General features: G+C 42.0%; 1 protein-coding gene across 1 annotated transcript in view; it reads left to right on the forward strand.

Annotated features, from left to right (window-relative positions):
• The window catches only part of LOC126175230 (FAST kinase domain-containing protein 5, mitochondrial), a 48,075-nt gene that overhangs the window by 10,508 nt on the left and 14,645 nt on the right, over window positions 1-22,922 (forward strand). Inside the window, exon 2 of the mRNA XM_049921864.1 lies at window positions 19,550-19,668. Within this exon, the coding sequence (XP_049777821.1) occupies window positions 19,550-19,668 (119 nt within the window). The remainder of the gene's footprint in view (window positions 1-19,549; window positions 19,669-22,922) is intronic.

Raw genomic sequence — 22,922 nt, forward strand, 5'->3', positions numbered from 1 at the left:
CTGTCGGCTCCGCATTGACCATGCTTGGGTGATGCACGGTTACCCCCTGCGCCATGATGTCCCATCTCAGTGTCGGTGCGGTGCCCGGCTGACAGTGGCCGATATCTTGGTGAGCTGTCCTCCTTTGGCTGCCCTGCAATGTACTCTTCAGTTACCGGACTCTTTGCCATTAATTTTAACTGACAACACCTCATTGGCTAATTTAGTTTTATGTTTTATACATGACGGTGGGTTTTATCATTCTGTATAAGTTTTCGCACATGTCCTTTGTCCCTTTGTGTTCCCGACTCTAATGCTTTTAGGCTGGATGTTTTAATGTGTTGCAGAGTGGCTGGCTTTTCCTTTTTATTCTAGTGGTCAGCCAGCCACGGTCATCCGCTCTCTTGTTTTTATCGCTTCTACCTGTTTCTTGCTTCTCAGTGTGGTTTTATTTTCCTGTTTTGTCCATAGTAGTGTTGGTTGTCCTTCTGTCTAGTGTGGCTGGGTCCAGCGCCTGTGCGTCATCCTCACTCATGACGAGTGGACGTCCCGTCACTGAACAGCTGCGGACACCCATGTGGGGCCTGTTCCAGAGGACCCTCCACCTCCCCTGTCCCTGCCGCCACCGATGCCTGTTCCTGTGTCACAGATGTTCCAGTTCATGCTGCACAAGGTGATACTGCTTGACAGATAGCTGTCTGGGGTTCCTGCCTCTGCTCCCATTCCTCAGTTGATGTCACCGGTGCAGCCACAATGGCCCCTGTTGCTGGGTCCTGTGTGGCCGTCGCCCCCAACACCCCCGCTGATACCTTCAGCGCCGACTGTTAACCACTACGAGAATGCCACTATGGAGATGTCATCTGCAGTCCTGCCCTACAAGTCTCATGAGAGGGGGTAAGGCACGCCAAACAACTCCCCCACCACCACTTCCACACCTGCTCACCATTGCCTGCCCGCCAAATGCTTTAGCTGCCACCATCATCGGACAATGAATTGGACATCAGTGCTGTCATTAGTGTTTTCCATGGTTTGTGATCTCAGTGCCTTGTGAGATCAGTGTTTTTCTTCTTCTTCTTCTTCTTCTTCTTCTTCTTCTCCTCCTTCTTCTTCTCCCCCCTCCCCCTCCCCCATGGTACCAGTGCTAGTGTTTTTTAAATATGTATGTATGTGATTTTACTACCCCCTAGAATGGACAAGTGATGTACCTTCCCTCATGACTGTGTGATTTCAGAGCGCATGCATCAGCACAGTTTACGGGCCCACTTTAGAGGCCACCTGTTGGCCCTCTGGCACATACTGGTGAGCCACCAAAGAAACAGCATTATTTAAGCAACAGCAAACGAGTGCTTGATCTATTCTTTATTCTGCATTACTGTTGTCCAGTCAGTGTGTTCAGTGCTGTGCACAACCTGTCTCTCATGTGTTGTTCTATAAAGTACTATCTTCCATAAATTGTTTTGAAGCTGTAACACTTAACGTTTCTCCGAAAGGGTAGATTAAGTACAGTTGGTATTGGAGTGTTTATTGCTGTCAGAAATAGTTTACCTTGTAGCAAAATGAAAGTTGATGATTCCTGTGAGTAAGTAAGGGTATAGGTTATACTTGACAACCAGAATAAATCGATAATTGGTTCCTTTTACCAGCCACCTGACTTAGACGATACAGCTGCTGAAGAGTTCAAGGAAAACTTGAATCACTTTTCAAGTAGGTACCCAACACATACAATTATAGTTGGCAAAAATACTTGTTTAAAGTTGATGGTAGCCATTAAATCTTGTTTGTAATCGTACCGAACGCTTTTCCTGAAAAATTTTCAGACAATTAGTTCAGGAGCCCATTCAAAATGTAAATGGTTGCGGAATCATACTTGGCCTCTAAGCGACAAATAATCCTGAGCAAATAGGGAGCATCATGACGGGTACACAGATTAGTGACCACAAGAACATTGTAACAAGACTAAATACTGTAACATACAAATCCACCAAAAATGGGAACAAACTATACCTATTAAAAAAGGAAAAAGAAAAGAAAACTTGCTTGACATCTTTCTAAGAGATGGTTTCCACTCCTTCCAAGCCGATTAAATAAGTTTACACCAGATGTGGTTTTAATTCAAAGAAATATGCTAAAGATGGCAATTGAGAGATCTGTACCAAATAATAATTTATGGTCATGATCTTCCATGGTACACAGAACAGATCAGAACACTGTTGCAGAAGCAACAAAAGAAAGCATGCCAAATTTAAACAAACACAAGATTGGCGATCTTTTACAGAAGCTCAAAATTTAGCATGGATTTCAATGTGTGCTGCTTATAAAAGTTTCCACAACAAAACTTTGTCTTGAAACAGAAAATCCAGAGAGATTTGGTTGTACATAAAATACGCCAGTGGCAAGACACAATCAGTACCTTCACTGCACAGTAGCAATGACAATGTTACTGATGACAGTGCCACTAAAGCAGAGTTATTAAATATGATTTTCCAAAATTTCTTCCGCCCTGTGAGTCCGGGGGTTAGAATAGGCCTGAAGTATTCCTGCCTGTCGTACAAGGCAACTAAAAGGAGTTTCACATGTTTCGGCCTTGATGTGATGGTCCCCTGTAGGGTTTGACCTCCATTCTTCAAAATTTTCCCAAAGAGTGAGCCAATTGGGGAAGGGCGCTTTATGAGGTGAATTGTGTCAATCGTGCATTGAGATCCTTAGCCCACATTCTCATCGTCGCACTGAGTCCTGCCCATTCTCCATCTCTTTGGCGAGGACACCTTCCTGGGTGCGTTTTCCACCATAAACTATGCAGTGTCGGTTTCTGCGCCGACGATGACCATTGACTTCTTTGCACCTGATATCCAGCACGGTAGCTAGCCTGTTGTGGTGGGGCCACCATGTACCCTGTTGGTTGTAGCCCCTTGGCCACACAGGGATCTCACTGGTGATGCCTGCGCCATTAACTCCACACACACATGCCAAGGTGTAGATGCCCATCCCCCTGGGGCATCGGGACTCCCAGCAATGGCCATTCTGCCAGGTGGCCTTTGCTGTGGCTGGGTGGCGCCCGTGGGGAGGGCCCCTGGTCGGAGTAGGTGGCACCAGGGCGAATGACACGCGATGAAGCGTAGTACATCATCTCTTGCTGGTGGTGAAACACCAGCTGTCTCTAAGCGATCACGAGCTCAATTCAACTCACAGAAGTACAACCCCAAATTGTTCCCCTCCCGGGCCTCACCATGAGAGGAACATCGGGCTAAGGATGGCAGCGGATCTTATTCGCCCTGGTGCCTTGTGTGTTCGAGAGCTGATGCGGAATCTTTCATGACAATGAAGCCTCTTTTGCTGTCTGATGATGAGCTGTGTGCCAATTTAGAGCAGAAGGCATACATTTTGTCCGGCGTGTCCACCAGGGTCCAAAGGATAATCAGGTTGCCACCGGTGCCTTCATCTTGGCCCTTGAGGGTGATACATTGCCCGAGAATGTCAAGGTGATGGTCTGCCGGTGTGATGTAATGCCCTATATCCCTCCCCCGATGCGGTGCTTTAAGTGCTGTAACTTCGGCCATATGTCTTTCCACTGTACTTCCAGCATCACATACCGAGATTGCGGACACCCATCAAATCCCAATAGTCCATGTGCCCCGCCTCCCATCTGTGTCAACTGCGGAGAGTACCAATCGCCTTGCTTGCCTGACTGCAGGATTCTCCAGAAAGAAAGGAAAATCATGGAGTACAAGACCCTGGACAGACTGACCTACACTGGGGCTAAGAGAAAATTTGAATGCCTGCATCCTGTCCATATGACATCGTCTTATGCCGCCGCTACAACAGTTCTGGCACCATGAGCTCCACCAACCTAGGTCACCTCTCAGAGCTGGAAGACTACACCTGCCCCTTGATGGTGAGGGCATTTCTCTCCCTGTTGCTCCTGCACCACCTACTTCGGGAGCAACAACAACACCCCCCCTCCACCCCCAACCATCAGGGACATCCATACCCACTTCTAAGCCAGAGAAGCATAAGTCTTCTTGGGTCACTCCCTTCCCAGGTTTCTTCTAGTGGGAAGGACGACACCTGCCAGTGGCTGAAGAGCCCAAAAGCAGCTAGTCGTAGGGCTTCACACTCATCCTCAGTCCCAGAGACTGAGTCAGTGAAGTCCTCCCAGCCAGGGAAACCCAAGGAACAGTGAGAGAAATCCAAAAAGAAAACCCTCTAAGACCCACGCCACCACAACCTACAAGCTCTTTGGCTGAGGAAGGGGTGGAGATTTGGTGTCCGCTGAAGACCTAGATCTCGCCAGACCCTCAGACACAATGGATATAAACTGCTCAAGCAGTAAATCGGTGGCAGCTGGTGACTCTGAGGCATAAACTGCCTCATTGAATGCTCCATGCCTTCCCAGTCTCACGATGTCATCCTCCAGTGGAATTGCGGCAGTTTTTTCCACCGCCTGGCTGAGCTACAGCAACTGTTAAGCTTTACACCTGCTACCTGTATTGCCCTCCAGGAAACCTGGTTCCCAGAAATGCGGACCCCTGCCGCCGTGGCTATAAGGGATATTACAGGAACCGTAGCAACTATAATCGAGTGTCAGATGGAGTTTGCGTTTATGTCCCAAACTCGGTTTGTAGGGAACAGAAGCCCCTTCAAACTCTTTTTGAAGCTGTGGCTGTCAGAATAAGGACAACGCAGGAAATAACTGTCTGCAATGTATCTCTCCAGATGGTGCAGTACCCCTGAATGTATTAGCTGCATTGATTGATCAACTCCTTAAACTTTTCCTACTTTTGGGAAATTTTAATGCCCATAACCCCTTTTGGGGTGGTACCATGCTCACTGGCCGAGACAGAGATGTAGAAACTTTACTGTTGCAATTCGACCTCTGCCTCTTAAATACTGGGGCCGCCACACATTTCAGTGTGCGTCATGGTAGTTACTCGGACATTGATTTATCAATTTGCAGCCCAGTACTTCTCCCATCTATCCACTGGAGAGCACATGACGACCTGTGTGGTAGTGGCCACTTCCTCATCTTCCTGTCACTGCCCCAGCGTCAGGTGCACAGATGCCTGCCAAGATGGGCTTTGAACAAGGCGGACTGGGGAACTTTCACCTCTGCTGTCACTGCTGAATCTCCCCCACACAGTAACATCAATCTGATGGTTGAGCAGGTGACTAGCACAGTTTTTTCTGTGGCAGAAAATGCGATCCAGGCGTATGGCAGTCCCTCGGTGGTTGCCGGAAGTCGCTGATGCATTTAAGGAGTGTCAGCGAGCTCTATAGTGGCATAAGCGGCACACTTCCCTGGAGCACCTCACAGCCTTTAAACAGCTCTGTGCCTGTGTTTGCTACCGTATCAAACAACAGAAGAAGTAGTGTTGGGATAGATACGTCTCCACCATTGGGTGTCACACGTCACCTTCCCAAGTCTGGGCAAAGTTCAATCGTCTTTTTGGGTACCAGACCCCAACAGCTGTCCCCAGTGTTACCATAAATGGCGAGTTATGTACGCAAACACGATTTCCGAGCACTTTACTTGAGCCTGTGCATTGGAGAATTACCCCCCAGGCTTTTGCACACTCAAACGGCGGCTGGAAGGGAATGTCCTCTCATTCACTGCACACTGCAGTGAATCCTATAACGCCCCATTTACAGAGTGGGAGCTCCCCAGTGCCCTTGCACGTTGCCCTGACACAGCTTCTGGGCCTGATCGCATCCACAGCCAGATAATTAAACATCTCTCATCTGACTTCAAGCTACACTTCCCATCATCTTCAACCAGAACTGGTGCGATGGCGTCTTTCCATCGTAATGGTGGGCGAGCACAACCATTCCGGTGCTCAAACCCAGTAAAAACCTGCTTGATAGCTGTCAGCCCATCAGTCTCACCAGCATTCTTTGTAAGCTGCTGGAACATATGGTATATCGGCGGTTGGATTGGGTCCTGGAGTCACGTGGCTTGCTGGCTCCATGTCAGGGCGGCTTCCGCCAGGGTCACTCTGCCACTGAAAATCTTGTGTCCATCGAGTCTGCCATCCGAACAGCCTTTTCCAGACGGCAACTCCTGATTGCTGTCATTTTTTACTTACGTAAAGCATATGACACCACTTAGCAACATCATATCCTAGCCACATTGTATGAATGGGGTCTCCGGGGACCACGCCCGATTTTTATCCAAAACTTCCCATCGCTCCGTACTATGAGTTCAAGTTGGTGACTCCCATAATTCTATCCATATCCAGGAGAATGGAGTCCTGCAGGGCTCTGTATTGAGTCTCTCTCTATTTTTAGTGGTCATTAATGATCTAGCAGCAGCTGTCTGGCCCTCCGTCTCACCTTCTCTGTATGCAGATGACTGCATTTCGTACTGCTGCTCCAGTACTGTTGTTGCTGAGCGGCCCCTCCAGGGAGCCATGCACAAGGCGCAGTCATGGGCTCTAGCCCACGGCTTCCAGTTTTCAGCCACACAGTTGTATGTTATGCTTTTCTGTCGGCATTGTACCGTTCATCCAGAACCCGCACTTTACCTTAATGACGATCCACACACTGTAGTGGAGACATATCAGTTCCTAGGACTGGTTTTCGATGCTTGATTGACTTGGCTCCCTCATCTTCATCAGCTTAAGCAGAAGTGCTGGCAGCACCCCAATGCCCTCCATTGCCTGAGCAACATCAGTTGGGGTGCAGATCGCTGCAGGCTCTACAGAGCTCTTGTCCAATCCTGAATTGACTGTGGGAGTGTGGTTTATGGTTCGCCAGCACCTTCATCATTGCATTTACTCGACCCTGTGCACAACTGTGGGGTTCAATTAGCGACAGGAGCTTTTAGGACGAGTCCGGTGACCAGCTTACTGGTGGAGGCTGGTGTCCCTCCACTGCAGATCAGACGTGTGCAACTGCTTGCCAGTTACGCAACACACATTCATGGTCCCCCGAGCATCCGAATTACCGTCTCCTTTTCCCACCCGCGGCAGTCCGTCTCCTGCATCGACAGCCCAGATCGGGGCTGATTGCGGTTCACGGTTCGCGTGTGGTCCTTCTCTCCTAAGTGGAGTCCTTCCCTTTACCACCTCTACTTGCGATCCATTCATGTACGGTTCCATGGTGTATGCCTTGGCCACAGCTGTGTCTGGACCTTTTGCATGGCCCTAAGGACTCCGTTAACCCCGCCGCTCTCCTCTGTCACTTCCTCTCAATTCTTGACGTGTTCCGGGGCTCTGAAGTGGTTTACACCGACGGCTAATGGCCACTTAGGTTTCGCATATGTTCACGGAGGACATATTGAACAGCACTCCTTGCCAGCTGGCTGCAGTGTTTGCACTGCAGAGCTGGCAGCCATATTTCGTGCTCTTGAGTACATCTGCTTATGCCCTGGTGAGTTATTTCTCCTGTGTACTGACTCACTGAGCAGCCTACAAGCTGTCGACCAGTGCTACCCTCGCCACCCTCTGGTAGCGTCCATTCAGGAGTCACCTGTGCCCTGGAACAGTCCTGCCGTTCCCTGGTGTTTGTGTGGACCCCAGGACACGTCGGAATCCCTGGCAACGAACTTGCCGACAGGCTGGCCAAACAGGCAACGCGGAAACTGCTTCTGGAGATAGGCATCTCCGAAGCTGACCTGCATTCTGTCTTACACCATGGGGTTTTCCGGCTTTAAGAGATGGAATGGCATAACAGCACACACAACAAACTGCGTGTCATTGAGACTATGAATGTGTGGAAGTCTTCCAAGCAGGCCTCTCGCAGGGAATCAGTTCTCCTCTGCTGCCTCGTCATTGGCCATACGTGGCTAACGCATGGTTACCTACTCCGGCACAAGGACCCACCTCAGTGTCGCTGTGGCTCCCAAATGACAGTCGTCCACCTCTTGCTGAATTGCCCACTTTTAGCCGCTCTGCGGCAGACTTTTAACTTTCCCAGCACCCTGCCTTCAGTGTTGGCAACAGTGCCTCCACAGCAGCTTTATTTTTACGTTTTATCCGTGAGAGTGGGTTTTATACTTCTATGTAGGTTTTAGCACATGTCCCTCTGTGTCCTCCACCCTAGTGCTTTTAGGGTGGAGGTTTAAATGTGTTGCAGAGTGGCTGGCTTTCCCTTTTTATTCTCGTGGTTGACCAACCATTGTAATCTGCTTTCATGTTTTACTCTCTTCCTTTTCTAGCGTCTCTCTATTGCTTTCTTGTCCTCTTTTGTTCCTTTTAGTGTTCGTTGCCTTCCCTTGTTTCTTGTGGCTTTTCCTTTCTTTCCGTTTTGTGTTATATGTTTTGTCTGTTTTATTCTCACACTTTTGACATTGTTTTATTAGGAACAAGGGGCCGATGACCTCATAGTTTGGCCCCTTCCCCTGCCTTTAAACCAACTAACCAACAAAAATTTGTTCACCAAAGATGATGACATAAATATTCCAAAGTTTGAATCGAATACAATTGCCAACATGAGTACCTTAGAAGTAGATATCCTCGATGTAGCAAAGCAGCTTAAATCACTTGATAAAGGCAAGGCCTCAGGTCCAGGTATTATACCAGTTAATTCTTTTCATAGTGTACTGATATAATAGCTCCTTATTCAGCAATCATATACAACCACTCGCTCGAGGAAAGATCTGTACATAAAGACTGGAAAGTTGCACAGGTCACACCATTACTCAAGAAAAGAAATGGAAGTAATCTGGTGAATTACAGATCCATGTTACTAACATCAATTTGCATTAGATTTTTGGAAGATATTGTGTGTTCAAACATTATGAATTAAGTCAAAGATAACAATTTGTTAACAAATACAGATTCAGAATATACTGGTCTTGCCAAACACAACTTGCTCTTTATTCACACAATAATGAGTGTTATCAACATGGGATCTCAAATTTATTTTATATTTTTAGATTTCCAGAAGGTTTTGACACGTCCAATCAAATTGTGTGCACTCAGAGCATCATATCAGTTGTGTAACTGAAGTCATTATTCCTGTCAGAAAGGTCATAGTTCGTAGTAATTGCTAGGAAGTCATAAAATAAAACAGAAATAATATCTGGTATTCCCCAGGTGAGTATTACAGGTCCTCTGCTGTTCCTGACCTATATAAATGATTTAGGAGACAATCTGAGCAGCCCACTTAGATTATTTGCAGATGAGGCCATCATTTACCATCCTGTAAATTCATCAGAGATCAAAAGAAATTGCAAAATGACTTATTCAAGATATCTGTGAAAGATGACAATTGACTGTAAATAATGAAAAGTGTGAAGTCATCAGCATGAATACTAAAAGGAATGCATTAAATCTTGGTTACATAATAACTCAAACAAATTGAAAGATTGAGCAGTGGAAGATTCAGGATGGAATGTAACAATATTAGAGAAGAAAAGTTGCTACTCACCATACGCGATACACACAACAAAAAGATTTTGCAATCTTTTTTTTGTGCTTATCGCAACTCAGCATCTCCGCTATGTGGTGAGTAGCAAATTGAAAGAGTGTGAATTCAACAAAATACTTAAGGATTACACAATTATAAATTACGTAAATTGGAATGGTCACATGGATAATGTTGTGGGGAAAGCAAACCAAATAGAAGGTACAACAGTCTTCTAAAGAGACTCTTTGAATTAAACTTGTCTGTCATCTTTAGAGAACTGCTGTTTGGTGTGGAATCAGCATCAGATAGGATTGATGGAGGGAATAGAAAAAGTTCAAAGGAGGGCAGCTCGTTTTGTGTTATTGCCTAACAGGGTTGAGTGTGTCACAGACATGATATGAAAATTGTGGTAACAATCATTAAAACTAATGTGTTTCTCGTTGTGGCAGGATCTTCTCATGAAAATTCAGTCATCTATTATCTCTCCAAATGAGGAAATATTCTGTTGACACCCCACCTACATAGGGAGAAATGGTCATTGTAATAAAATAAGAAGAAGAGAAATTTAATATCGAGCATAGATTTAAGTGTCAGGCAGTCTTCTCTGAAAATATTTACATGGAGTGTAGTCATCTATGAAAGCGAAAGGTGGACAATAAAATAGTTTATAAAAGAATGGAAGTTTTTGAAATGTGGTGCTACAGAAGAATGCTGAAGATTAGATGAGTAGATGTTGTAACTAATTCAATTCAATTCAATTTATTAGCGTCCTTGTAGTACATCATCGAAATGACATAGGACTTGTCAATAAACATTACAGTTTAAAATACATATACATGAAAATTTGTAATTGAATTTACTTGTCACTTAGACATTACAATTTTAATAGAACTTTTAGAACATTAACATAAAAATATACAAGTAGGATAACAACGTACCAAAAAAAAAAAAAAAAAAAAAAAAAAAGCTAGGGATTCTCACATCAAAGATTATTTACATTCTTACATTAACACCGTTTCACAATTTCATAGAAACGGCAAGTATTTAAATGTGAGCAATTACACATATTTCTCATGCCAGGGAAATATTAACTGCACTTTTATTGTCAACGATTCATAAACTCTTCAATACTGTAAAAGCTATTGCTCAATAACATGTTTTTTAATTCTCTTTTAAATACGTACAGTTTTGGTATTATTTTTAGTTCTTTGGGGAGAGCACTGTAGAGGATTTTGGGTTGGTATAGTACACTTTTGTGATACATAGCTGTTTTATGAATTTCTCTGTGGAAATCATTCCTATTCCTTGTTTCGTAGTTGTGAAATTCTCTGTTTAATGTAGAAAATTCCTCGTGTTCTTTTAAGAAACATATGCTTTCATATATGTATAAAGATGGTAGTGTCATGATTTTTAATTCTTTGAAAGCTTGCCTACAAGAGTCTCTATATCCTATACCTTTTATTATTCTGACTGCCTTCTTTTGTAGTCTAAATGAGTGTTTTGTTAGACTGGTGTTCCCCCAAAACTGTACGCCGTATCTTAATAAACTGTGCATGAATGAGAAATAAACACATAACACTGTTTTAATATTACATGAGCTTTTAAGCATTCTAAGCATATAACATGTTTGACTTAATTTTTGGTTCAATGATATTACATGCTTTTCCCATCTTAAGTGTTCATCAAACCATACTCCCAAGAATTTAGTGTATGATGCTTGTTCAATCTTACACTTACCCAGTTCTACTGTAAGGTTAGTTTTTATTTTATTTGTAATATGTCTGAAGTTGATCCACGTTGTTTTTTTGGCATTCACAATGAGTCTGTTTTCATTAAACCATCTGTCTGCTTCGTCTGTTGCTAATGTGACATTTTCCTGTAAGTCAGCTTCACTATTTGCTTTAACAAACAAACTTGTATCATCAGCGAACAGTACTGCCTCTGCTTCAGATAGTTGACTTGGTAGGTCATTGATAAATATTAAAAACAGTAATGGCCCTAATACAGATCCCTGGGGTACTCCATACAAAACTCTCTCGAATCTTGATGAATATGTCCTATCTGCCTGGCTTATCTCCACCTTCTGATACCTGTCTGACAGATATGATTCAAACCATTTGTGGGCAACTCCACGTATCCCATAGGCATATAACTTCCTAAGCAGTAACTTATGGTCGATGACATGATCAGGTATTAGATAGAATTGGAGAGGAAAGAAATTTGTGGCGCAATTTGACTAGAAGAAGGGATCGGTTGGGTCTGAAACATCAAAGAATGATTTAATTTGCAGTAGTTTCTCAGGGATGAAGACACTTTCACAGTATACAGTAGCGTGGAGAGCTGCATCAAACTAGTCTTCAAACTGAAGACCACAACAAGAAGTTAACACAGAACCCAAAGAAATTCTGGTCATATGTAAAGGCTGTTAGTGGCACCAAAGTTTGTGTCCAGTCCCTAGCGAATGAGACGGAAACTGAAATTGAGGGTAGAAAAGCATAAGTTGAAATGCTTAACTTCATTTTCAAATGTTCCTTTACAAAGGAAAACCCAGGAGAGTTGCCTCAATTTAATCCTCATACCACTGAAAAGATGAATGGATCAAGTATAAGTATCAGTGGTGTTGAGAAACAGCTGAAATTATTGAAATTGAACAAAGCTCCAGGCCCCAGTGAAATCCCTGTCACATTCTATACTGAATTTGCAGCTGAGTTGACCCCTTTTCTAATTACAATCTATCATAGATCTCTCAAACAAAAAACCGTACACAGCTCTTGGAAAAATGCACACTTCACACCCGTTTACAAGAAGGACAGTAGAAGTGGTCCACAAAACTACTGCCCGATATCCTTGACATCAATTTGTTGTAGAAACTTAGAACATACTCTGAGGTCAAATATAATGAGGTATCTTTAACACAATGACCTCCTCAGTGCCAACCAGCATGGATTTCGGAAACATCGATCATGTGAAACCCAGCTCACACTTTCCTCACATGACATGCTGAAAGCTCTGGATCAAAGCAACCAGGTAGATGCAGTATGTCTTGATTTCTGAAAAGCAATTCACTCAGCATCACACCTATGCTTATTGTCAAAAGTACAACCATGTGGGGTATCAAGTGAAATTTGTGACTGAATTGAAGACTTTTTGGTAGGGAGGACATAGCATGTTATCTTGGATGTAGAGTCATTGTCAGATGTAGAAGTAATTTCGGGTGTGCCCAAGGAAATGTGTTGGAACCCTTACTGTTCATACTGTTTATTAACGACCTTGGAAACAATAGTGAAATCAGCTTTTTGCAGATGATGCAATTACTTAGAATGAAGTTCTATCTGAAAGAAGCTGCATAAATATTCAAATCTTAATAAGATTTCAGTGTGGTGCAGAGATTGGAAACTTGCTCTTAAGTGTTCAGAAATGAAAAATTGTGCACGTCACAAAATGAAAAAACATAGTATCATATGACTATAATATCAATGAGTCACATTGGAATTGGCCAACTCATACAAATACCTGGTTGTAACACTTTTTAGGGATATGAAATGGAATGATCACATAGGTTCAGTCGTGGGTAAAGCGGGTGCTAGACTTCGGTTTATTGGTAGAATACTGGGGAAGAGCAATCAGTCTACAAAGGAGATTGCTTACAAATCAGTCGTGTGACCAATTCTAGAATATTGCTCAAGTTTGTGGGACCCAAAACAGATAGGACTAATAGAGGATACTAAGTTTATATACAGAAGCGCAGCATGGATGGTCACGGGTTTGTTTCATCCATGGGAGAGTCTCTCAGAGGTACTGAAGGAACTGAACTGGAAGACTCTTGAAGATGAAAGTAAACTGTCCCAAGAAAGTCTATTAACAAAGTTTCAAGAAACAACTTTAAATGATTACTGTAGGAATATACTACAACCCCCTATGTATTGCTCTGCCATCAACTTCATGGTTGTTTGCAAAGTATAGAAATAGATAAATCAAAGCTCGCATGGAAAGATTTAAGTGTTCGTTCTTCCTGCGTTCTGTTGGAAAGTGGAATGGTAGAGAAATAGCTTGAAGATGGTTCGACGAACCCTTTGCCAAGCACTTGCTTACGAATTGTACAGTAGTCATGTAGATGTAGGTGTTATTATTGTCTAATAATGTAGAAAATAAATGTGTCAAACTCTTACGTATACATATTGACACCAAACTTACTTGGGAAGGGCATGTCAACCAAGTTTGTAAAAATATCTCAAGAATGTCCTCCTTCATTTGTAAACTGAGAGATATGGTCATTAATAATTATCTCTGTAGGACATATTTTGGGCTCTTTGTCACATATTTCATATGGCCTTCTCATGTTGGGACACTCCTCTTACATCAGTAACATTTTAAAAGAAGAAAAACATTATATGTCCAATATGCAAGGCTGGTCCTGTGGAGTACTCTTGCCCTCTTTCTTACTAGATTTAGGATACTAACAGCTGTGAATCTTTAAATCTGTGTGTCTGCACTCTTTGTCAGAAACAACATTAAGGAAAGTGTTGCCAGGGAAACATTTCACAAACACAACACTAGAACTAAGGCACAGGCTAGCAATAGCAGCAAACTCATGCTAAGTGAATGTCCTCAAAATGTTTACCAGGTGTCCTCTCTGCTCAGTCCTTGTCATTAAAAACAATTAAAATAAAAATAATATGCCCTGTGAAGTTATCTGGACAATGGTAGCAGGCCTAGATGACCTTGAGTTCATTGTTGGGTGTTTTTATTGGCCACCTGATTCTGCCATAATAGTTTTAGAATCATTCTAGGAAATTTCTGTGTTTAGTGGCATGGAAATACCCAGATCACGCAGTATTAGTTGGAGGCAACATCTACCACGTATAGACTGGAACATCTATGTATTCACTGCAGGTGGGACAGATAGACGACAGTCTTGTGAAATACTTTTGAACTCATTTTCTGAAAACTGCCTTGAACAAGTAGTTAGACAACTCAAACTTAATGCAAATATTTTAGACCTTGTAACTACAAACAGGCCTGACCTTATTGACAGAGTTAGTGTACAGACAGTGTTTAGCTATCATGATGTCATCATAGCGAAGATGGTTCTGAAAGTTAATAAATGTATCAAGAAGACTAGGATAGTATCTTTTCTAGAAAAAATAGATAACCAGTTGTTAGCATCAAACTTAGACAATGAGAGGACATAACTGATTGTAAATCACATTCTGGAGACGTATGTTCCAAGTAATTGCATTAATTATGAAAAGGAAATGCCGAGGAAACGTTGTTGCACACTCAGTTCTAAAAAGAATGAGCAGATGTTGACAGGCAAATGTTAGCAGAAATTTATGCAACCATAAGAAGATCAATGCATGAAGTATACAACTACTTTCACTGTCATATCTCAGCAAAAGCTCGTGCTGGGATTCCAAGAAAATTCTATACGTGTGTAAAATCACTAAACAGGTCGAAGGCGTCTCATCCGCTCATTGACCAATCTGCGGTGGCAATAGAAGACAAATCTGAAATTTTGAATTTGACGATTAAGAAATTATTCATGCAGGAGGATGATACAAACATACTGTTGTTTTTTTCATAAACATTCCCACATGGATGGCATGGAAATAGGCATCTGTGGCATAGAGAAGCAAGTGAAAGAGTTGAAAACAAATAAGCCTCTAGTTACAGATAGAATCCCAATTCGGTTTTACAGAGACTACTTTGTGGCATTGGTCCCTTACTCTGCTTGCACAATCATGGATCTCTCACTCAGCAAAAGTCACAAGCAACTGGAAAAGAGTGCAAATGCCTCATGGATATAAGAAAGATAGAGAAGAAACCGGCATAATTGCAGATGAATATCTTTAACATTGGTTTGCTGCATAATTCTTGAACACATTCTGCGTTCGACTATAATAAATATCATTGAGGCAGAAAAGGTTCTGTCCATGGTTTTAGAAAGCACCGATCGAGCGAAGCTCAGCTTGCCCTTTTATCACATGATATCCTACAACCCATGGATGGAGGGCAACGGGCAGATTTCTGGAAAGTGTTTGATGTGGTCCCCGCTGCAAACTGTTGACAAAGGCCTGAGCATATAGTTTAAGTTCCCAGATATGTAATTGGCTCAAAGGCTTCTTAAGTAATGGAACCCAGTACACTGTCCTTGGCAGCAAGTGTTCATCAGAGACGGGGATGTCATGGAGTGTCCCAGGGGAGTGTGATTGGACTGCTTTTATTCTCTATATACATAAATGATTTGACAGATATAATGAGCAACAATTTAAATCTGTTTGCTGATGATGCTATGTTTTACAGGAAAGTGTTATCATTGAATGACTGTTGGAGTATTCAAGATGATGTAGATAAAATTTCTAATTGATGTGATGAGTGGCAGGTAGTTCTACAAGTAGGAAAATGTGGGTTAATGTAGATGAGTAGGAAAAACAGTGCTGTATTGTTCAAATACAGCTTTGACACAGTCACAGTGATTAAATATCTAGGCATGATGTTGCAAAGCAACATGAAATGGAGTGAGCATGTCAGGCTGGTAATAGAGAAGACATTTGCTAGACTTCATTTTATTGGGAGAATTTTGGAAAAAATGTAGCTCATTCATAAAGAAGATGGTGTATAGAATTCTAGTGTGAGCCATTCTTGAATACTGTGTGAATGTTTGGGATCCTTGGTAGGTTGGATTAAAGGAAAACATCAAAGCAGTTCATAGGTATGCTGCTACATTTGTTACTGGTAGGTTTGCTCAGCTTGCAAGTATTAGGAAATGCTTCATGAACTAAAATGGGAATCCCTGGGAGGAAGATGATACTCTTTTTGCTAGGCATTATGGATGGAAATTTAGAGAACCAGCATTTTTTGCTGACTGTAGAACTGTTCTACTGCCACCAACGTACATTTTGCATAGGGACCATGAAGATAAGATGCGAGAAATTGGAGCTCATGTGAAGGCTTTTAGACAATCATTTTTCCCTCACTCTATATGTAACTGCAACAGGAAAGGGAAATGACTAATACTGGTAAAATGTACCTCTGCCATGTACTATATGGCGGTTTGCACAGTGTATATGTAGATACAGGCACAAGAAAGAACGTAAGTTAAAATATAAAAGGGTTCTATCATAAGGACAATGTTGATTTTAATATACAAGATTATAGCTGTATTCTTTCACTTGAGATGAACAATCTTGATTTTAGTATTTGAGACTGTATCTTTACTGTTTACTTTTTAATGACCCTACTGTGGTCTATATACGATGAAGCTAATTTCATGTAAAATTATCACCGATTAAAAATAAAGTGTTCATGAGGACTAATAGTGTGTTGAAGTTTAATTCATTAGACAAAAAATTGCAGGCAACTGGTATATTTTGTGATCTGTCAAAGGCATTTGACTGTGTAAATCACAATATCCTTTTAAGTAAACTAGAATATTATAGTGTAACAGGAAATGCTGCAAAATGGTTCAAATCTTATATCTCTGGCAGGAAACAAAGGGTGTTATTAGGAAAGAGACATGTATCAAGCTATCAGGCATCATCCAACTGGGAGCTAATTACATGTGGGGTCCCACAAGGTTCCATTTTGGGGCCCTTACTTTTCCTTGTGTATATCAATGACCTTTCATCAGTAACATTACCAGATGCCAAGTTTGTTTTGTTTGCCGATGATACAAACATTGCAATAAATAGCAAATCAAGTGTAGTCTTAGAAAGATCAGCCAATAAAATATTTGTGGACATTAATCACTGGTTCCTAGCCAATGCTTTGTCACTAAACTTTGAAAAAACACACTACATGCAGTTCAGAACTTGTAAGGGGTGTCCCAAGAGTATATGTCTAACATATGATGACAAGAAGATAGAAGAAGTGGACAGTGTTAAATTCTTGGGATTACAGCTTGATAATAAATTCAACTGGGAGGAACACACCACAGAACTGCTGAAGCGTCTTAACAAATCTCTGTTTGCAATGCGAATTTTGTCAGACATAGGGGATATAAAAATGAAAAAGCTGGCATACTATGCTTACTTTCATTCCATAATGTCATATGGGATTATTTTTTGGGGTAATTCATCAAGCCAAGCTAAAGTTTTCCGGGCACAAAAACGTGCAGTAAGAATTATATGTGGTGTGAACTCAAGAACATTCTGCAGAAGCCTGTTTAGGGAACTAGGGATACTAACTACAGCTTCCCAATATATTTATTCCTTAATGAAATTTGTCATTAAAAATATATCACTTTTTCAAACCAACAGCTCAATTCATGGAATCAATACTAGAAATAAGAATAATCTTCACAAGGATTTAAAGTCACTTAGTCTTGTACAAAAAGGTGTGCATTATTCAGGAACACACATTTTCAATAACTTGCCAGCAGCCATAAAAAGCTTAACAACCAATGAAATTCAGTTTAAGAGAAGCCTAAAGGATTTATTGGTGGCCAACTCCTTCTACTCCATTGATGAATTTCTTAGTAAAACCAACTGATTTGTATACAAGTACAACATAACTTCTGCACAATTTCAGTGCAGTAATGTGTTCACTGAAAATTTGTGTGTGTGTGTGTGTGGTTGTGTGTAAGTATAATCTAACTTCTGCACCATTTCAGTGCAGTAATGTGTTCATTGTAAATAAGTATTTCAGTAGTTGTATTACATGTTTATTACCTTATAAATAAATAAAAAACTTTTTTATTTTAAATTCAGTGCATTAGTATTTGTAAAATGACTCTTAGTTAAAATATGACGATCATTCCACTTGGGACCTGTGGAATGGTACATTAGCTTATTTGTTTTAGTTGTAAATATTTGTCATGTATTGTTGTTTTTCTGACATGTTCCACATCCTGGAGGACCTCCTCACTACGGATCAATTGGAATGAAAGTAAATCTAATCTAATCTAAGTGATAGTTATTACCATATTCGGAATTAGTTCTTAACTTCTTCTGCTGCCTGAAATGTCTCAACTCAGTCCACCTTCCTGAAAATTTATCTGCATAGTATAAACCAAGTAATGCAATAAGTAAATGTAATGAATGAAGAAAAATCAAATTAATGATAAAACTGAAGACTTACAGGATAGCCAAACAATAATTGTACTGGGTGATCAAAAAGTCAGTATAAATTTGAAAACTGAATAAATCACGGAATAATGGAGATAGAGAGGTACAAATTGACACACATGCTTGGAATGACGTGGGGTTTTATTAGAACCAAAAAAATACAAAAGTTCAAGAAATGTCCAACAGATGGCGCTTCATCTGATCAGAATAGCAATAATTAGCATAACAAAGTAAGACAAAGCAAAGATGATGTTCTTTACAGGAAATGCTCAATATGTCCACCATCATTCCTCAACAATACCTGTAGTTGAGGAATAATGTTGTGAACAGCACTGTAAAGCATGTCCGGAGTTATGGTGAGATGTCGGTCACTCATGATAGACTTGCGACTTCAGGGGGTAACCCCAAAGCCAGTAATCGCACAGACTGAGGTCTGGGGACCTGGGAAGCCAAGCATGACGAAAGTGGCAGCTGAGCACACGATCATCACCAAACGACGCGCGCAAGAGTTCTTTCACGCATCTAGCAGCATGGGGTGGAGCGCCATCCTGCATAAACATTGTACGTTCCAGCAGGTGTTTATCAGCCAGGCTGGGGATGATGCGATTCTGTAACATATCGGCGTACCTCTCATCCATCACGGTAGCAGTTACAAAACCAGAATCACGCATTTCCTCGAAGAAAAAAGGCTCGATAACGGTAGATGTGGTTCTAATAAAACCCCATGTCATTCCAAGCATGTGTGTCAATTTTTACCTCTCTATCTACATTATTCCGCGGTTTATTAAGTTTTCAAATTTATATGACTTTTTGATCACCTGGTATATATTGAGGGAAGGCGCAGTAGTATTTGTAGCCAACCTACAGATTTTAATGTCACTTTTGCAATGGTAGTTTTTATTGTATCAACAGTTGTTTGCACATGTCCTACTTTATGCTTTGTGTGTTCTCAGTGATTAGCTCTACTACACTCATTAAGTACATTGGATAAGAAATTCCCATATTTCCTCTGTACATCATTTTCCTGTGTCTGAAATGTTCAGCAAATATTCAGTTCTTTTGGTAGGAACATAGCATGAGTTAGTGAGCATTTTCATTTTGATTATTTTCACTATTAAATTCAACGTGTATAATTATTTTGGTCTTCTTCCCCGTAACAGGTAAAAATGAGTTTGCATATGGACGTGAGTTACTTTGTTTGGATGTTGGTGTGGAACTGGAATGCCCAGACTATAATGGGAATAGACTTTCTCAGAGAACAAGATCAAGGATTACAAAGGTAATAATGTAATACATAATATATCTGCACTTTATGGAGGAAAAAAAATCACTTGGGATGACAGCCCATATTTACCAGTGCAGAATTGTGATATAGGTATTACTGCAGCATTGAGAGTGCAGAAGTAGCTTTATTGGGCCTTCCATAATGGTAGATGCACATTAATGGGCAACAGTCATTGATTTTTTTCCCCTATACCCCTAACATTCTTGCAATGTGTTTTCAGTCTTAGAAATTACTGTGAGTAATAGTACGTGTTCACTTACTTTTTGGCATCTGTTCTACCAGAACTACCTTGCTACTATACTTTCGAGTGTCCAGTGTTGTTGCAGATTACTTTTTGAAAACTTGCCGTACCTACACGTGCAGTTGGATTTTCGTACTGTCAACAATTTTATTTGATGCTTTTCTGCATTTACACTGCTTGAAAAAAAGAAGTCAAGCAGGGAAAAAGGGATTGAAATGAAACCGCAGGGGTTGAGATGGTATGCAACATTATTTCAGTGATTACAAAATTCAAGTCAAATTTACAAAGAACTTGTAGTATGAGCCCATTTTTTTATCAATTGGATGTTGTACACTGCTGACCTAAACACATGCATTGGTTCAGTTGGGAAGGGTGCCATAAAGCTGTTGCATTCTCTCCTGAAACACACATTTTTGTAACTGGCACTTCATATCCTGGATACGGGCACTGGGCCAGCGTTGACATCTGAGGTTCTGTCAGGGACTTATCTGGGGATCTCGTGACCCACGTGAGTACCTCAACAACATGCAGACAGTTCATAGAGACACGTGCCATGTGTGGACGAGCATTTTTTTGTTCAAAAATAGTACCTCAGTATTGTTGCATGAGACATAACACATGAGTACACAAAATGTCTGTGACTTAACTGTTGTGCCATCAGAGTTCTCTCGCCCACTTTCAGTTGTGGCCTGATGTCACACCCAATGGCTCCTCATACCGTGACGCCAAGAGCAACATTGTTGTGCCTCTCCAAAACATTGGAGAAATGAGAGCTCATGTTAGGTTGTCACCATACTCACCGATGATGGTCTTCCAGGATAGTGCGTAACTGCAGTTAATTGCTGAAACCAATGCAATGTCACTTGTTGGCACTCCATGCTTCCCAACTGCAGCACTACTCCATATGCAGCTGTTTGTGTTGTGATGTCAATGGGAGCATACACACTATATGTTAATTCCAAAGTCCAGCTGCTGCTAGTCTCCAACTGATGGTGCAGGATGGCACAGATTGTTTTACGGTGTCCATTACTTGTTCCCAGATGCTGGGCTTAGGTGTGAAGGGCTTACAGTGTGGTTGGAACACATAATGGTGATTCTCTCTTGTGATCGTCAGATGTGATCGGCATGAAACTTGACAGCGAGTGTGCCTACTCTCACATTTCCATGCAATCCAACATCAGGCCTCTGTCACGTCAAAAACCGCACAATTATAGACATTATATCTAAAAACAAAGATGATGTGACTTACCAAATGAAAGCGTTGGCACGTCGATAGACACACAAACAAACACAAACATACACACAAAATTCTAGCTTTCGCAACCAGCGGTTGCTTCGTCAGGAAAGAGGGAAGGAGAGGGAAAGACGAAAGGATGTGGGTTTTAAGGGAGAGGGTAAGGAGTCATTCCAATCCCGGGAGTGGAAAGACTTACCTTAGGGGGAAAAAAGGATGGGTATACACACGCGCACACACACACACACATATCCATCCACACATATACAGACACAAGCAGACTGATATATGTCTGCTTGTTCACTCTCTGCTCCTAATTTTACCTCATCAGTCTTCCCCTCCCTGGCCACTCCCTGGAAGAAGGGCAAGGATTGACAGCTTGTGGCAAAACCCTTTCCCTGTTATTTGGTTTTTTAATGTGCAGTAATGGACTTTCGCTGCTGTATAACTGCTCTTTTTTTGTAGGACACATTGGAGGTAAGTTTGGGGAAGTTTGTTCCCTAGGTAAAATGCAGTCAGTTTCCCTACTGATTAAAACCTCTTCTGTCAGTCAGTCAGTCAGTCAGTCAGTCAGTCAGTTTCCCTTTGTTCTTCTGAGCACTTAGACATCCCAGTGGGTGTTACTCCTCGCCAGTCCTTAAATATGACCCAGAGCATTATTTTCCACAAGGATCTGCTCCTCCAATCTGATGACGAATTGGAACTGATCTGGCACAACATGGCATTCATTTTGTCTGGCAAGTCCAGAGAGGTCCTAAGGACAGTCATCCTGGCTTTTGAAGGGAATACCTTCTGGAAAAAGTCAAAGTTACAGTTTACTGTTGAGATTTGAAATCCTATAGCCCACCTTCCATGTACCATTTCCTGTGTCTCGGTCATGTCTTCACGATGGGAGGCAACTCCTATTTGCGGCACCTGCGGCCACTCTCTATATATGGGGAGTCCTTGCACCCACTGCCCAAGTACATGAACTGTTCCAGACCACTTTCTGCTTGCTCGCCATATTGCCTGATCCATAAAACAGAAAGAAAGAGTGAGGAACTCAAAACTCTTGACCATCCATCCTCCTCTGAGTCCAAAAGAAATTAGTCTGTCAGCACCTAGTTTCTTTAACATCTACTTTTGCTTCTGTTGTGTTCTTTCCTCCTCATCCTCCTGCTTTCTCTGTGCCTCCATCCTGTCCCCCTTCCCTTTCCTCCTCCATGGCAGTTCCTGTTCCCTTCCTTCACAGAGCTGCTCCTTCTCCTCAACCAGAGAAAAAAACCTCTTCTCTGGTACTCGCTGGGGATGGAGCTGCTTCTAGGAACCCCTCTCCCTGGCTTCTCCAAGACAAGAAGCCTGCTACTTTGAGTTGGACGCAGGAACCGTGCCCTGAGAGCCTCAGGACCACTCATTCTCTTTTGGACCCAGATATTGCTGCGACTTGCTCTCTTCCCAAACACACCTCCTCACACTCTCCTAAGAAGAAACTGAAGTTTGTGTATGTCTTGGCATGAGGCCCACCCTACATCCCAGAGGGTGTCACCCCCTCCCTCTAAATTGGGCTCAGTATTACATTGATGGATGTCACTCCACCCTTACTAGTGACACACTCCGACACAGCCCGATGGTTGATTCTGACCTGGCACTCATACTACTCTTCTCTAATGGAACAATAATGGTTACTATCATCACCTTCCAGAATTGCAGTCTCTTCTTTTTCTCTACTCTGTAGCTTGTATTGTATTGCAGGAATTTCATTTCATGAATACTCATTTGCTGATTCTTCGTGGT

Source organism: Schistocerca cancellata, chromosome 3, assembly GCF_023864275.1.
Source record: "Schistocerca cancellata isolate TAMUIC-IGC-003103 chromosome 3, iqSchCanc2.1, whole genome shotgun sequence".
In the NCBI taxonomy this organism is placed as follows: Eukaryota; Metazoa; Arthropoda; class Insecta; order Orthoptera; family Acrididae; genus Schistocerca; species Schistocerca cancellata.